At 32.6% G+C, this 12,579-nt stretch overlaps 1 protein-coding gene across 1 annotated transcript; it reads right to left on the bottom strand.

The window, feature by feature from the left end:
- Positions 1-2,173: 2,173 nt before the first annotated feature.
- Positions 2,174-8,986, bottom strand: LOC144543895 (putative disease resistance protein RGA3). Its single transcript, XM_078292345.1, has 2 exons — positions 7,882-8,986; positions 2,174-4,288 (listed from the first exon to the last, which is right to left on the bottom strand). The coding sequence occupies exons 1-2, from the start codon at positions 8,935-8,937 to the stop codon at positions 2,174-2,176; spliced, it is 3,171 nt and encodes a 1,056-aa protein (XP_078148471.1). The 5' UTR covers positions 8,938-8,986.
- Between the last annotated feature and the right edge of the window lie 3,593 nt (positions 8,987-12,579).

Genomic DNA, 12,579 nt, shown 5'->3' with positions numbered 1-12,579 from the left:
ACTTTTGACATGTCTCTTTCGCAACATTTCGAGAAATGAAGGAACGCCTTGACTTGACTATCGACTATAGAGAAAATGACAAAGAGGGATTTTCTCTTGACAACCTCACCTTGTAAACTATTCTACTTGAAAAAAAAAAAAAAAAGTTAATCCAAACAATCCAAGTCAATGCCAATCCAAACTATTCTATTTGAAATTATAGCAAGTCAATGCCAATCCAAACAATACTTAGTTTCCACCTGCTATATGCTAGACAACAAAGTTCTTACCACAGAGAATTATTTAAGAAAGGCTATAATTAATACTTGCGAAAAGTTAATTCTAAATAGAGTTAAAATCTTTAAACAATTACGCTAGTCCCGTCTAATTCAATTTTATTTTTATTTTTTTTAATTAAATGACTCTAATATTATACTTTATTCCTTTTAAATAAGTATATATTTAACGATCGAGCCTATGATATAATATAATTTATAATTTATAATTTTAATTTTCATTGTAATGCTTTTTTTATAACTCTGTAATGTTTATAAAAAGTGTTTAAACTATTCTCAAACAAAATAATTTTCTATCAAAATGATTTTAATTTAAAAAAATATTATTTTTTTATAGTTTTATTTGGAAATCAAAATTCGTTAAACAATGTTAGAAAAAAAATCTCCTTTAATTGCACCATCATCGATATGCAAAGGAGGCTCCATAATAACGGATTAATTTTAATAAAAATAACAAATAACAACGTTGCTACTGAAAAAAAAAAAATCAATCATAATATTGCTCGTCCGGATAAATAGTCCAGATCTTGTTCAGAAAACTTAAACTATTTTTATTTTTTACCATACTAAGCTTTCATCACAAACAAACACAAAAGAATAATGAAAAATATATACAGCCCATGACAAGAAATAGGGGGTGTCCAATGAACATCAGACCAAATTTGATTTGTTTGATCTGCTATAAAATTCATGTAGATCAAGTTCATACAAATCTTGACGTGAATCAAATGACTTTGACTGGACAATGAACCGAATTTGATGGCATACCCATCAAAGTGCCACAAATACCACAAAACAACAAGCATAAGCAAATCAAATAAAAAATTAAATACAAAACATCCTTTCACAAAAATCTCCTTCCCAATGATTTATTTTACCCTCAACACTGCTCTTTTCCATATCTCAACATTGAAGCCTTTCGTTTCTAAATCTGCAAAGCTCAAAAAGAAAATATCAATGAGTTTTATAATACAGAAACTTTCATATATATAGTGCTTAAAATCCACAAACTAATTAAGGATTGCTCCCATGTTTCAAAAACTAAAATTTTCTGTTCTTTCATTGTCCTATATTTCTATTTTTTGGATGAAACTTGATACCGGCATTACATAGCTCTAGATAATCCCAATTTAAATTGACATACCTCAATGTAAAATAAAAAAACCAGATGCACGAGTACAAAACTTGTATTTCTTGTAGAGATATTGTATGAATGTTATGAATTAGATAATTAGAAAGAAAACAGAGAAGAACAATATATTTAAAAATTGAGTTCACTTGAGGACCGTCCTGGTATGGTACTAATTTATGGTGCGTTATGTACTTAGAAGCTAACCAACTAGGTACAAAAATTTGAATATATACCCACTACATTTGTCAAAATGGAAAATTCAGTTCTAAGGACAAAAAATAGTGCTAACAAACTAAATTCAGTTATGGAAATTATGGAATTGAGAATATAATTTCCACATTGTACTTGTACCAAATAAAATACCGGACCAATCCAAATTATAAAGGAATCAGGGATGTTCAATGAACATCGGATCAAATTTATTCTATTTGATCTACTCCAAGATACGTATAGATCAAGTTCATGTGAATCTTAATGCGGAACAAATGACTCCAACCTGGCATTGAATAGAATTTGACCCAATGCCCATCGAAACATCGCCCTTCAAAAATGACCCCAAAAAAGCAAGCATAACCAAATTATATAAAAATTAAATAAAAACAACCTTTTAGAAAAATCTCCTTTCCAATGATCTATTTTACCTCCAAACATTGCAATTTTCCAGATCTCAATATGAAGCTAGTATGATGAAGTGGAGGAATTATAATATACCTGAACAAAAATTGTAATGGCAAGATCAAGCTTCTTCTCTTGTTGTCACATCATCTCACATTATCTCTAAGCTTGTGCGTACATTGGTGGTGAAACTGTATGGTGCTTTCTGGTAAGTAGCATAGAAAGATTCACCCGATGAGTAGATAGTCACCTTGGAAATGTGCTTGAATTTGTTCCACTCAGAACCACTTTCTCCTTGACTTACAATCTTCACCAGCAACTCCTCACTACAATCGATTCGTACCTTCTGTGGCATTATCGTCCTCAAATAATCTGGTAGAATTTCCATTTTAAAATCCCTAAATTTCATTGTCTGTAAAGCTTTAAGGTTCTCCACAGCTTCTAGATTCGGGCATTCAACAATTATAATATGTGTGATGCTAGGCAAATTTGAAATCCTCTCCAAGTTTGAGCATCTAACAACACAAATATCTTTGATTGATGGGAGGTTTTCTACTGTAATCATCTTATTAGCACCATCAATCTCTAGATACTCCAAGCAAGTAGCATGATGCAAAAGACCCTCCGGAAGAGATCTCAACTGGGGACAATCTCTAATAAATAATTTTTTCAGCTTGGGCATGGCCATCTGTTCCTTATTCCACTGCCACTCTTTCCACTTGGGCATCCCTTCAAACAATAGTTTACTCAATTTGGGAAATGCAAGCTTATTAGCATGACAACTCGTAGCTGTCGTATCTCTGTTTTGGATGCCTCCCCACAAGAACTCTTCTCCCACACTCACGACTGAATAAGCACCTATTATTCGAAGAAAATCCAAATTGGGGAGTTGGCCTAACAACGCAAGCTCCTCAAAGCATGCACAATTTTCGATATGAATATATCTCAAATTTGGAAGGTTTGCCCTCAAATTTAACCAATTAGGAAGGTGGCTGCCAAAGTAACCTTCAATTTGAACAATTTCTAGAGAAGGTGGAGGACAAAGCTCATTCAAAACATCCTCAGTTGTCATCTTCTCTTCATCAGTTTGGGAAAGTTGTTCTTCCGGGCTCAATGTTCTGTAAACAAATTTTAGATCTTGTAAACGATATTTGTTTTGAAGGTTTGCCCTGTTTGCTATGTTATTGTCCGATACATTCTCTAAATTGTATAACCTGAGATTAATTAGCTGTGATAGAGCTTCTATGCTGTCTAGGCTACTAAATCCTTCCAAACTATTTTTGTCTGGACTGAATCCGACTAGTTGAACGAGCTTCTCTAGTTTATTTAGGCCTACTGGGATTCCCCTAACTCCTGAATTGGTAGTAGAGAGCAATTTCAATTCTTGTAGATTGGTGATACTACGAGGGACATCTGACAAACTTTTGCAACCAGTAAGGTTCAAATATGCTAGATATTTGAGATTTCCGATGGAATGGGGAAGATTTCTTATAGTTGAATTACAGACATCCAAGTATCTCAGATGCATGAGGTCACAAAAAGAATCAGGTAGGCTTGAGAAATTGGACCACATAAGATCTAACATGCGAAGGTTTGAAAAAGCTTTGCACAGATAATCAAGTGCAATTTCAGGTTTATCGCGAAGCAATAATGTTCTCAACCCATTTTCCTTTTTAAATAATTCAGTATTTACCTTATTCCCTTCTATAGATAACCGTCGTATTTTCAGTGGACCTTTAGGCCTGGATAAAACTTGTCCCTCCCTTAATACACAGTTCTCATCTTTTCCTAATTGGCGGGCAAAGGACCACAAAAGATCATGCATTTTGCATTCTCCTTGATTATATAATTTGCCAGTATCTTCCAAAAGATTTCGTACCAGTAACTCTATGTAGTACTCATTTCCCAACTTCCAGAAATCTACCTTATCTTGCAGATATCCTTCTGCTAGCCACTGATAGATTAATTCTGTTTTACCAAACTCAAAATCTTCCGGAAGGAGGGAACAAAAGATGAAGCACTGCTTCAAAGGTGATGAAAGGTCCTCATAGCTCAAATGGAATGCATTGTGGATACCTGACATCCCAACAATTGACCACATATTGCTATTTAGAACAGCTTGCCACTCGGCTTTGGTTTTTGGCTTTGTGCAAAGCACACCACCTATATTTTTGATAGCAAGAGGCAAACCATCACATTTTTCAACTAGTTGCAACCCAATATCCTTAAATTTTTGAATCTCGCTCTCCTTCTCATTTTGAAATACCTGTCAATAAATGAATTAAAAGTTAGGATTCATGTTTACTCAAGATTCATGTGTCTTAGAAAATTTAGACGTTTAAAGATTGTAGTAGAACTAGAGATCCCAGGGTTATATCAATAGAGCAAAAATCAAATAGCATCTATATGCTACATCTGACTGCATTTTTTTTTAAATTTCTGATATTCCCTTTTGTAATGCACAAATATCATAATTTACATATCTATATTGAAACCCAGGCGATGATGAGACTACCAATCAGAAGATGTTATCCTGTAACCGTATAACTATATAAGGTACTTATTTAAAATGAATAAAATACGAAACTAACATTTTACCCTAACAAGGAAAAGAGAGAACTGTAATAAGATATAAAAAAGTAGTTTTTCATTTAATTTTCTTCAAAATAGAAGATATAATTAGTTCAATTACTTTTCACTGAAAATAGACAGACAAAAACTGCGACCCTATCTTTATTTTAAACTTTACAGATTCAATCCAATACACAGTCAAATACATGGGATCCAAAAGAATGACAGCCACCTCTATACATTAAATTGAGTTGAAACTACGATTCCAGTGATCGCAGTTTGAAACTACGATTCTGGTATTTATTGAATTCTCAGAAAACAGGGTTAATGGGTTTATTTTTTTCTAAGATAGTAAAAACAAAAATTTCGGTACAAAAAGTATATGAATTAATGCTTATAAATTTTGAATTTGAAAAGTTTCGAGGACTATTGGTGTAAACTTGATAAACGAAGAACGGGGCATCACATGTAATTAAAATGAAGTTCCCAAATATATTTATCCTAGATTTTTCAAATATATATGTATATTTATAGCATTACTCATGATGATAAAATATAAAATTAAATATGTATTTTGTCCTTCTAAGAAAATCAAACTACACAATCTAAATTGCAGGGAACACAAAATAAGCTTAATTAGGCCAGCATGGAACACTAAATTGCTAAAGTCCAGAAAATATACTTTTGTAGCTGGTGGTTGTTGTGGTGGATCAGTTGTTCCGAATAGAAATAAATCTGTGAAACCTGTTATTCCAATTCCAGACGTTAATATACGTTAAAATTCGCATATGAAAAAATTTCTTCATTAAAATTCCCGTATGTAAAAATTTGAAGGGATGATATCAAAATAGCAGGTTGCTATTATTCTATTGGAATAACAACATATTTGTTTCTGTTCTGAATAGGGAAATAGAAATAATGGAGGGTTTTTTTTCGATTGTGTAGACGGATCCGGATCTAAAGTTTTGATTGCAACTGAGATTGTCTGTGGCCATTGGAAAACATATACGTGAAGTTATGGCTATTTGAAAAAAAATACTTTGGATTCGAAAAAAAATTGAGGTACAAAGTTTGGATCTGAAATTTAAATTTCAGATTCATCTATGCCATTAAAAATCCTTGTATTCTTTCTTTTTCCCTTTATTATTTAATAGTAATTTCTTAAAATAAAAAAAACTCATTGTATATATTATGCATGACACTACCAATGTAACATGATAATTTTTTATTTATAAAAATTATTGTTAAATAAAAAAGAACAAAAATTTCGGATCCAAATTATATATGGAGCCGGAATTTTTTCCGGAACCGAAGTGTTTTATTTTTTAGAAAAAAATCAAGCTACTCTTTTTGTCTTAAAAAATTTCAGCTGGTCTTTCAAAAAAAGTTCGAACACTCTTTATGTTTCAAAATAGATTTAGCAAAAATTTATATTTAAGAAAAGTATCAGCCACTCTTCCAGAAAAAAAAAATTACTTAGGATCCGAAAATAAATATTTTCAAAGTTTTGATCCAATTTTTTTTTAATCTATCTATGCCATTAATAAAGTGCAACATTCTTTTTGTTTTCCTTTATTATTTAATTATAATTTCTATAAATAAAAAATCTCATGAAACAAAACTGTTTCATGAAATTATTATTCAGTGTGTTGATTTTAATAGTAAAATTTTGACTCAAAGCAGCGAATAGGTGAGAGAAAAAAATATTTGGACAATTTTATCCATGTTTCATAAAGGAAACTAATAAAGTGGTTGTTTACTCCTTTAATGGACACCTAATTAATTAGACATAATCAAATAATGATTCCTTCTTTAATTGCCAATCAGTCCTAATTGCTTTTTTTCAAATGTTGTTGCATGATAAAAAACTTGCTTTGAATTTGGTGCGCCTTTAAAAGTATTCTCAATTCTCAAATCTATAAATAATTTAAAATAGATAGTCAATTGTATTTTCAAAGGTAACATAATCATTTCCTCACCTCAAATATGTACGAAAGTTTTTTTATAAACACATTTAGTTAACTTTTGATGCTTGACAATCTAGCACAATAAGAAAGATAAAACCCGTTAACGTTTAGCATTTTTATCAATGTTTTAAAATGCGGTTTTATTGATGCATGTGTAAACCACTGCATACTGCATATACATATTTATATGTAGAAATATATATTTGATTTTACTATACATTGTTAAAGAAATAATAATTTTTATTTTTATGCTACTACATTATATATTACAACAATCGAGGGTAATTTGTGTCATACCGAGATTGTATTTAATTTTTATTTATTTAACAATGCTTATTTAATTTGTTATTTAATTCAATATATTTTTTGGGTTTGAATACGTAGTCACATAATGATCTTATTATAAATTAGATCAAAGCAGCATTGATTCGAAAAATAGAATATTTGGATCATAATTGCATAATACAGAAAAAAAAAAACGAAGATAGGTATTAGCTAGTAGTATAATTAGTTTGTAGATTCTACATAATTTTTTTTACTGATAGTTATTTGATGCTAATCCATATGCTCACAGAAGAAAAATTAAAATTTCATAATTTCTTATTTGTAGTGCATATTTTTTAAATCCTGTAAAAGTATGTGATAACAAAATAAAAAATAAAAATAAGGTGGACCGGTCCTGTAAATATATATTTTTCAGAATAAAAGGTAACACAACGTTCACTATTTTATCATTTATATCTGTAAATTTATTTGAAATATAAATTTTCATTATAGAAGTGACGCTTCATTAATCTAGATGGTACCCACTATTCATCATCAGTACGGAGCTAGAGTAGAACTTTGGAAGTAATATTCACAACCAATTATTGAATAAAATTTGTACAAGATTGTTTTAAGGACCTGTTTGCATTTAAAACTTCATATCAAATAGGATATTTTTTTTCCACGAAAGCAGTGTTCCTTGAATGCAGTAGTTATAAATATCGAAGTGTGGAATTATTCCTCACCAAAAGCAGTAGAATTTTTTTTTTAATAAATGTTTAGAAAGCAAAGATATATACAAAATATTTTGAAAAATATCTTAATTGTTAAAAATTGCCAATTGGCGAGATATATTAATTTGAAATTCCATTATAAAGGCAAATAATCATAGGGCACTATATCTATTGTTGCTTAATTATAAAAAAATCCCCATTGTTTGGATAGGATTAAATAAGCTTGTATTTGTTATACGACTGTCAAATAGTTTGTTTTAGAACCCAATAATTAAATCATAATCTAGACAAAGTAGGAAGGCTAAACAATTAATAAAAGTTACCTGTTTTAGTAATAGAGACCACCCATCTTCATCAGATAACTTCTCTACCCGATGTAATTTTGCTGCTCTCATTCCGTCCGCAACTCTGTCATCTCGTGTAGTGACAAGTAACCTACTCCCGTGAGCTCCGCCACTCATGGGAGCTCGCAATAGACTGTTCCACACTGCTCGACTCTCTTCCCAAACATCATCGAGAACAAGAAGGAACTTTTTGCCCTGGACGAGCCTCTTGAGTATAGGCGCCAACTCCGATCTTTCTTGTGCGGCACCATGCTCACCTCCTGCCTCCCGAATCATACATTTCAATAGTTCTACTCCTTTCACCTCCTTTGAAACACAAACCCAAATTTTTATCTGGAATTCTTCTTGAATCCTTCTATCATTGAAGATCTTACTTGCTAGAGTGGTCTTTCCAATTCCACCCATTCCCACAATTGCTAGAACCAGAATGATTTCTCTTTCACTCTTCTCTTCTTCGATCAACCAGTTCACTAACATCTCAGTATCTTCTTCAATCTTTTCACCCACAATATCATCTAGCACAACCAAGGGATCAGTTTTGCGGGTGATGATCGAATCCACTCGGCGAACTGGATCGGAAGGCCTTGAAGAGTTTTGGGATTCGATCAGTCCCAAATCAGTCTTTCTCTTAGCAATCCCCTCTAGCCTCGAATTGATATTCTTGATTTTGGAACCGATCTTATGAGCAAAGAATGGGTTCTGAAAGCAAGACAGCAAAAGGCAGCCACAACGAGCATTTGACGAGGAATGGGAACTGGAGCCAGCAAGGCGGTCCTTTGCCTTGATCTGACATAGGTCGATGATGTCATCAGCATCATACATGACATCCTTCAGCTGCATGAGCCACCGCTCGATGGCACTGCTCTTGCTCTCCCTCCTCTCGGCATCAGCAAGGACGCATTGGATGTCACGAACGGTCTCGCTAAGCTTCTCGATCTGGCCAGGGATGCCCAGCAGCATGCCCACCTCATCCTGCACCATTTCCATGAGAAGTGCGCTAAGCTTTGGCATGAAGGCATTAAGTATCATCACCATATCTCTTTTGAATGAGAGCTGTTGCTAGTGATTAGGAGGAAGAGGGATTGCAATGTGGTTTTGGAATAATTTGATTTTGATATGCCATTCCCGGAATAGTCTAAAAGAATATCATGCAACATATTGTCCAAGAGAACCAAAACCGGCGACCGCCGAAATAAACAGCCAGAGTGCATTGACTTTAATTTTTTTATTTTTTATTTTGGCTTTAACAATAAATTGACTTTTTTTGGTTACGTGCACACCTCACTTTTATCTGTCGGAGAGTAAAAAAAAAAATTGAGAAAAAGTTAGTGGGGAGAACGACGTCTTGCATTTCTATATATATTAGCTATGTCTAGATCCCCAATTTATCAATAATTTTAGAAGTGGAATATTTTGTTTCGATCGGATCGAGCTGCTTTTCTTCATATATAATAAACCTAATCAGTGGCGTAGCCAGGATTTTCGTCAGGGGTAGGCAAGAAAAATATATTATTTTATTATTATTTTATTAATCTTTTTATTTTTATTTTTATTTTTTTAATAAATACTAGAATTGTAAATACATCATTTCTCTCAAACGAAGATATGTTGCATATCTAAATAATTTAGTAAAAGTTGTCAATTGTAATTAAAATAACCTTCTTACGAGCTTAATTGCATGACTGCATTGAACTAAATTAAAAATAATGAAGAGAAGATACAAGATATTAACAAACAAAAATCTTCTAATGATAAACTATATTGACCAATATTACCAGTTTTTACCAAATTAATCTCATGAAATGCTCAAAACCTAATTTTCGGAATTTTACCATATTATTTCCAATAAAATTGGTAAATCAAATGCAAAAAAGCCTCAATTTCATAAAGATTGTTAAACCAAAATTATAATTTTTAAGAAACAAACACATGTCAGAGGAAAGAAAGAAAATTTGAAACAACAGAAAACAAAGACAAATGTTTGTTTAACTAGTCATTTTACATTTTAATCCAGCTCACGAATCTGTTTTATTTATACTTCAATTCTCTATTTTAAGAAAGCTTCCAAATAAAAATGTAGAATTCAATGATAAAGTTATCAGCCCAAAACAATAGCCCAATAATTATATAGATTCATTTCTTAGTTTTTGAACATAATTTATAAGTCAAGCCCAAATTATTCTTTCACTTCTATTTAGACATGGGCTAAAAGAAAAGTTGAATATTTTTAGGCCCATATCCGATTTTTCCTCCAGACGTCTCTTGACCTTTCTTTTCTCTGTCGTCAAGCACTATCCTTTCCTTATGCTAGATCCTCTTTCAATCCGCCATTAATGACTCTGCTCTTCCTAAAAAATAAATATGCAGTTACTCTATCTCTAGGAGACTCAACTCCTTGCTCTCTTCGGTCGAGACAGGGGTAGGCAAACACAAATTCAGGGATAGGCAAAACCCAAATCCTAACATATTTGGTGAGATTTTTCAAAATCCAGGGGTAGGCAGCTGCCTACCCCTGTGTAGCTGTAGCTCCGCCTCTGAACCTAATAACCATAGAATACAAAAATTAATTAGAACTATCTCCGTAAAAAATACCACTTAGGTTCTCCATATAATTCATTATCATATCATATATCATAGATCACAAGCAATCGGTGATTTGCCATGAAAGTGAAAACTCGACCGAAATTAAATAATTTCAAACAAACAATTTATTGGAAAAACATGTCCACTAGTACAGAAAACACGACTATACACAGCATATCATACACAGATGAGAAAAAATTGCACATTAACAGTGTGTAATGAGAGGAGGTGCTTGCGCGAAAAAAAAAAAAACTCATACATAACCACACGGTCCATTAGTACCAAAATATGTTGGGAAATCACTAATATTTGTACACAGATTGTTAATATTGAACCGTGTATGACTTGAGGCCTTCATACATGGTTAATAGTTTAGAAATCATGTATGTTTTGGGCAAATATCCAAACACAGATTTCTCTCAAAATCCGTGTTAGATTCACTCACTACTTGATCAACTGAATGTCTGAACGAGTTCAAAATTTGTTTGTATTGATTCAGTTTGTATATATTTGTGTTTTGAGTTCAATTGCATTCATATTTTATAAATGCATGTTATCTTATTGATTTATTTATGTGTGTTTTTAACTAGAAAATTAACAGGTAAAAATATATGTATACAAAGATTAAATAATAAACATGAATACATGCATGAGTATCTGTCCAAAAAATATATATATACAAAGATTAAAAAATTAACAGATTAAACGTGCAAAATATATATAGATCAAAGTCAATATCATACACATACATGCATGAGTATCTGTCCAAAAACAAGCAAAATAATACTAGAAATTAAATAAAGAAATTACATGAATAAGTACTAAATATAAGCATCTTTTTTCCCTGGAACCTCTGTCTGCAGTATGGCTGAGGTGGTGGATGGCCTCTCGGCCTGCGACATGGCTCAAACAATGGTGGGCATTGCCAGTTTCTCTTAATTTTGAGAGGGGGCTAACTGTTTGATCAACATTAATTTCTCCTCTTCGTCTCAATCTATATTGCACTTCGGATCCTGCGACTTGTGATCTGTTAATTATGACTACTATTCAACTATTTTAGATTCAAATTCACATATCGGTATCAAAACACATCAGACGCAAATGTAGCGACAGACTCTCAATTCAAACTTACTCGAGACTTGTCTGGTATATATGAAATTGGATAACATCATATGTAGCAAAACATATATTGCCCATTATGCATTGTTGAGGTCTTGAGAATTATCCTCACGTGCTGGGCTCCTTAATTAGACTGTGCTCCACAATTGGTAGTGTTGAAATCATAGCACCATTGTAGCCGGCCCAAGCCCAATATAAAATTCAAGAACTCTCCATCGGTAAAGCTAGAAAAAGCTAGATGCTTCCATCAAGTTTAATTTTGTATCTTGTATGATCTTGAAGATGGAAACAGACAATTCACAAAGTCGGTGTTAGAAATGAAATATAGGATCTAGAAAATTCTGAACCGACATACACCCATCTATAAATAGAGCTTATAGAATAAAAAATATATCAAGTAGTGTTGTAAACTCTTGTACTCTCCATTTATAATAGAAGTTAGTTAGTTTAATATTCAACAGGTAGAAAAAAATGGGAAGAGACGTCAGTACAGTTCACCTGTGCTATACCGTGAATCGGGGGTAAATAAAATCGCTAACTATATACATACAATTCACCTCCACTTCCCTTCGGTCTCCATCAAAATTTTCGGTTTCTGAACACACAATTCACCACCTTAGACTGTGCCCCACAAAAGTTAATCCACGTCAGTCAAGTCAAGGCCAATGCCAATCCAAACTAAGTATTGTTTGGATTGGCATTGACTTGGATTTTCGGGTCCTGTTTTTTAAAAGGTTAGTGACTAATAGCCTAGTCAGTGTTTTAAAATGCGGTCGCATGGGCCGCATATGAGTATGCGGTCGACAGCCGTGTTCAGAATGTCCATGCGGCCGCATATGCGGTCATGCGGAATAAAAAAGTGCATATGCAGATTAAAAATGCGGCCATGCGGTTTGAATATGTGGTCATGCGGTTTTGATAATTTGATTGTATTTTAATTAAAATTTATGTGAAAAAAGTCAAAAAACTATTGTT

The sequence above is a fragment of the Carex rostrata genome, chromosome 25, assembly GCF_964058835.1.
Source record: "Carex rostrata chromosome 25, lpCarRost1.2, whole genome shotgun sequence".
NCBI lineage: Eukaryota > Viridiplantae > Streptophyta > Magnoliopsida > Poales > Cyperaceae > Carex > Carex rostrata.
This window is presented reverse-complemented; position numbering and strand designations above follow the sequence as displayed.

Bases quoted from the DNA above. Each gene is read 5' to 3' on its own strand.
- LOC144543895 (XM_078292345.1), bottom strand. From the start codon at position 8,937: ATGGTGATGATACTTAATGCCTTCATGCCAAAGCTTAGCGCACTTCTC. The intron at 4,289-7,881 runs GTAACTTTTATT...ATTTATTGACAG, and splicing joins GGTCTCTATTACTAAAACAG to GTATTTCAAAATGAGAAGGA.